This window comes from Dendroctonus ponderosae, unplaced genomic scaffold, assembly GCF_020466585.1.
Source record: "Dendroctonus ponderosae isolate FM_Combo_2020 unplaced genomic scaffold, Dpon_F_20191213v2 Dpon_F_20191213_4, whole genome shotgun sequence".
Classification (NCBI taxonomy): domain Eukaryota; kingdom Metazoa; phylum Arthropoda; class Insecta; order Coleoptera; family Curculionidae; genus Dendroctonus; species Dendroctonus ponderosae.
This window is the reverse complement of record NW_026018611.1, coordinates 11,986,890-11,991,243: the sequence shown is the minus strand read 5'-3', so window position 1 is coordinate 11,991,243 and position 4,354 is coordinate 11,986,890. Positions and strand designations below refer to the sequence as shown.

The window sequence follows — 4,354 nt, the reverse complement described above, 5'->3', positions numbered from 1 at the left end:
TAAAATGTGCGCTCGGTAGGCGTCGGACAATTCTTAAAATAATACTTTAAAAAAATCAAACGGTTTAGCCGCAAACTTCCGTGCCGTATAGCGTGAATAACCCTGTATAAGTAAATGCGTATCCTATCTATTTTTTTCAAAACTCTGCAGGTACTATATGAAAATACATACAAGTGCTATGTTGTGGAGGAACGGAGCAAAGTGCGCAATAAAACAAAACATTCTTCTGGACATTAGTTTAATTGTAAAAATATAACAATTAAAATATTAAAATGCTACATTATACATAATATGCATATATTTGTTAAATAAACTATAACACAAGAGTATATACTTACTTAGTAGATAAACAATTTATTTTTTTTAACACAATACCCTTGAATCAAAAAAAGCATATTTTAGTAAATACTTGAGGGGTTTAAAGCAATTGTATGAAAGCTTGAGTACATTTCAAAACAGTGGATACTTCGCATATGATCTAACATTTTTTAATGTAAAACATAACTTCTGATTTAGTCAGTATATTTATATTTAAAAAGTAAATGAATAAGTCTGAACTGATGTTATTATGTAAAGTAAACATATATCTATCTTTAGCAGTTTTGACTACATGCAATGCAAAACATGATAATTTGCGTCCTAGAATTTTCTATAAAAAAATGTAGTATCAAAATTGGAATGCCTATAAAACTATTCCTTCTGAATATTTGAGCTTTTCTCTTCTATAAAAATCTAGTGTTTGATTAGGTTTTGATAATTAAAGGCGCCTTAGTCTTATTATTACATTGATATTAGGAGTTATAATAAATATAGGCCTCTAGGAATAGAAGAGTAAAATTAGCTGGCAATATAGATATTTTTAAAATAATCGTTAAAACACAAGAAAGATGATGTAATTCTAATTTAAAATATTCTAAGGAATAAAATAGGTTCGTATATTTTAACAACTTGTTATTTGGATTTAAATATTGATATTTTTTTGTTATGTTTTGTTGTTTTCAGTTATGTATGTACGTTGTGGTTAAGCTGATCCTATACTGGACTGTAAAGAGTATAAACAGAGCGTTATTGAAGTCCGGTCTAATTTTGCAGTAAGTGCTAAATTCACAACGATGACTTAGTTTTTTAATATTTATATAACCTTTCTACATGCTGTGTGAAAACATTAGCAGTTTTATAACGTTTGAAATATCTGGGCACTAAACGCAAATAGTTTGAAAATAAACTGTGTAATTAGTGGACTCTCGCTCCTATAGTTATAACAAGGTTTGGTAATCTTGTTTTTATAAGTACAAGGTGGTGTAGTTTTAATCGTGAAGCAAAACACAGTGCCCTTAGTAAGTATGACGATAACTTTTACAAAAAGGAGGTTGCAATTGATTTGCATGTATTAATGTAATTGTAAACCACTAACATTGCTTTAAATAGAAAGCTTTTCTACGTAAGATTTACTATTTTCGGCAAAACGATTTAAAATCACATTAATTCTCAATTATTAAATTGTGTATATTGCACCAAAGTTCTTGCAACTATTTTAATAAAACACACAAGTCAACAATTTTTTCGTAAAATATTTTAACCATGGAGAGTCAGAGAATAAAAATCACGATTTAAATAAAATGTGGCACTTTACGATGTTTTTGTCTCCATTCTATAAAAATTCTGCTTAAATTGGGTTTTCGGTTGTTTTCTTTTAATAACTGAAAAAACCTGAGACAAACAAAGAATAACGGCTCGTATTTAGAAAGCGAACAGTTTAAAGACAGAACTTTATATAGACTTGCTTATTATCGTCACGTACCGAATGCATAGTTAAATTAGTTACCATTAAAACTGTACCATCCTGTATAATTTAAATTCTCCATATTGTGGCTTTCGGTGTCCTGAAAATGAGGAAATATATTGCACCAAACTGCAAACGCATTTTTAAGATAATATATCTTAAAGTTGCTAGTCAGATATGGAAAACTGCCGCCGCATTATGATTAGCAAAGCTCTTTATAGAGTGGACTGTAAATTTAAATATTTGTTAGTACATTAGTGATAAAAAAATTTCTTACATTAAATAAACATTTGGACTACTATTCTATAGAAAATAAACATATTTCCCATAAAATCATAAGTACTAAGTGTGCAAAATTAAAGCTAATTACTGGTAAAAACGTATTACTATCTTATCATGCTATGTAAACATCGAATAATGACAGGAAAAAAATTGTTGTGGAAAAAAGGGCATCTTTTGAACATATTGGAAAACAAATATTTTTTTTGTAAAAAAATTTAAAAAATTGTCAAAAACTCTATTATTGTTACATCTGGATCTGAAAACCGATATAAACTTTTCTCTCTAAAAAACTCCCCAACGTGCATCAACTGAAATTAATATTTTGTCAATTTTTAACCAATCAACTGGCTTCTGCAATTTCATGTTCTGTTTCCTCCAAAAGGAACAAGTAATTTTGAACAACTTGATAAGCGTAGTTTTGTTAATCGAATTTGAAAATTAGTCAGTTTAGATAATTCCAACCGCAGTTTCAATTCCATTTACGTATTAGTATACTTTAGTCCTTGTTTTTAATGCAAGTGGGAATGATGACGACTTTTAACACGATTAAAATCAGTCAAACTGGCATTGATAGATACTCTCGTTCCTCGTCATATCATAGTGTTCCTAAACTATTCAACATTAGCACCAACAATTTTAGGTCATTTGTCCGTATCACAAACATTTTATGTACTTTACGTTACCATTAATAGTGTTTCCAATGAAATATGTGAAGATTAGAGATGCGAACTTAAAATGTTTGAAATACTAGTAGCATTAATTCTAACACTTTAACTACCTCTAAATGTATGGTGTTGTTCTTTGTATTAAATAAAGACAGGTATGAATAATTACTCAGGCCTTATGCATGACGGGAGCCGGTATTCTGGACAAATTGTTTTCAGGTTTTGAATCCTTTCTAGGACTCCTAACCGACATTCTTTCGGTATGTTGACGGCTAAATTTGGGCGAGTAGTCCTCTTCGTTGTTCAAAGTGCTCAGGCTACCATATTTGCGAAGAAGTTCTTGAACCTAAACAGTTTCAGATATTTACTATGTGATTAGATCTCAGAGAAAAAATCACACTTTTACAAATAAAAAACATTGCGTTGCAAAAACCAAGAAGTTTTCAAGCGTTTATCAAGCAAAGTTTTGGTGCATTTCACATATGCTATTCTAAGTAGTTTGATAGGCAAGGTACTAGCTAAAAAATATTTTTGGATTTAAAATAAAAGTTTCACTCAATTAAAAATTTAAATCTATTAGAATTGCGTGTAATTATAATACACACAGTAAGAAACTTGACAAGAAAATGAAACTTTTTTTGTATTTGTTGATAAATTTCCATGATACGAGTAAATTAAATACATATTGTTTCCACAATTTCCGTTTCTAAACCATGACTCACCAGTCTTTGCTAGTCAAACTCTTGAAAATTTATTTTGAAAACACACTGCACAGTTTTGACATGCAACACACTGATGCTGAAGGAATGATTGGTCAATCTTGTAGTCTGTGACTACTTTAGCGAAGTGTTGTATATAATATACAAAAATACACTTAAAATGAGAAGCAAAAGCAACATCCTTTGTTTCGATTTTTTGTAATTTTGTAAAATCGTTTCTTTCTTATGATTTAAATATTTCGAAACGGGATTCTAAAGACATTGTCTTTGCTTCCATTTGGCTGTTCATATGTGCGTACTTGTTTGGTTTTTAGTGTGATGTGGCTTCCTGATCTTTGGAGTTTAGTAGGCTGAGTGAAAAAATTTTGATTAGCAATTTTGTATGGCGTTTGTGAAAATGATGGATTACTTTCAGGATTAATTAAAACTAACAATCAAGTAATGGTCAGACTATTGCAGCTGCTAGATTACATATGTATACAATTCACCTGACTCTTCAACCAATGCAAACATTTTTATTAAGCTTTCGGCAATTTTGCACAGTTAATTAACTTTATAATGTATTTATTAAAATCTACATTCCAAATGTTGAATTGAATGAAATTACATGCAAGTAATATGGTTTCAAATTCAAGATACTTTTATTAAAATATTAGTCTAGTCCCCATCAACACTTTTGGTGAATTTAGAAAATTCAGTTCCGTAATATGATATACAGTACATTCGAAAAGTCCCAGATATTCCCTAGTATATACAGGGTTGCTCATTAGTGCGTCAAAGTGCGATATCTCAGTTAATATGAAGTTTACGAGAAAATTCGTCCAACGAAAGTTTTTCACGTTTAAAAGGTCCACATTCTAAAATTACTTTCCAATATACAGGGTGCATCATAAACGTGTGGTAGT

At 29.9% G+C, this 4,354-nt stretch overlaps 1 protein-coding gene across 4 annotated transcripts in view; it reads right to left on the bottom strand.

Moving 5' to 3' along the window:
- Positions 1 to 221: 221 nt before the first annotated feature.
- Positions 222 to 4,354, bottom strand: part of LOC109537780 (GAS2-like protein pickled eggs) — a 136,215-nt gene continuing 132,082 nt past the window's right edge. For 3 of the 4 annotated variants that reach the window (XM_048665992.1, XM_019904666.2, XM_019904669.2), the window contains exon 15: positions 222 to 3,076. In XM_048665992.1, coding sequence (XP_048521949.1) covers positions 2,900 to 3,076 — 177 coding nt within the window. In that variant the 3' untranslated portion in view covers positions 222 to 2,899. Of the gene's footprint in view, positions 3,077 to 3,644; positions 3,800 to 4,354 lie in introns of those variants that run through there. The other variant, XM_048665993.1, reaches the window with a different exon arrangement.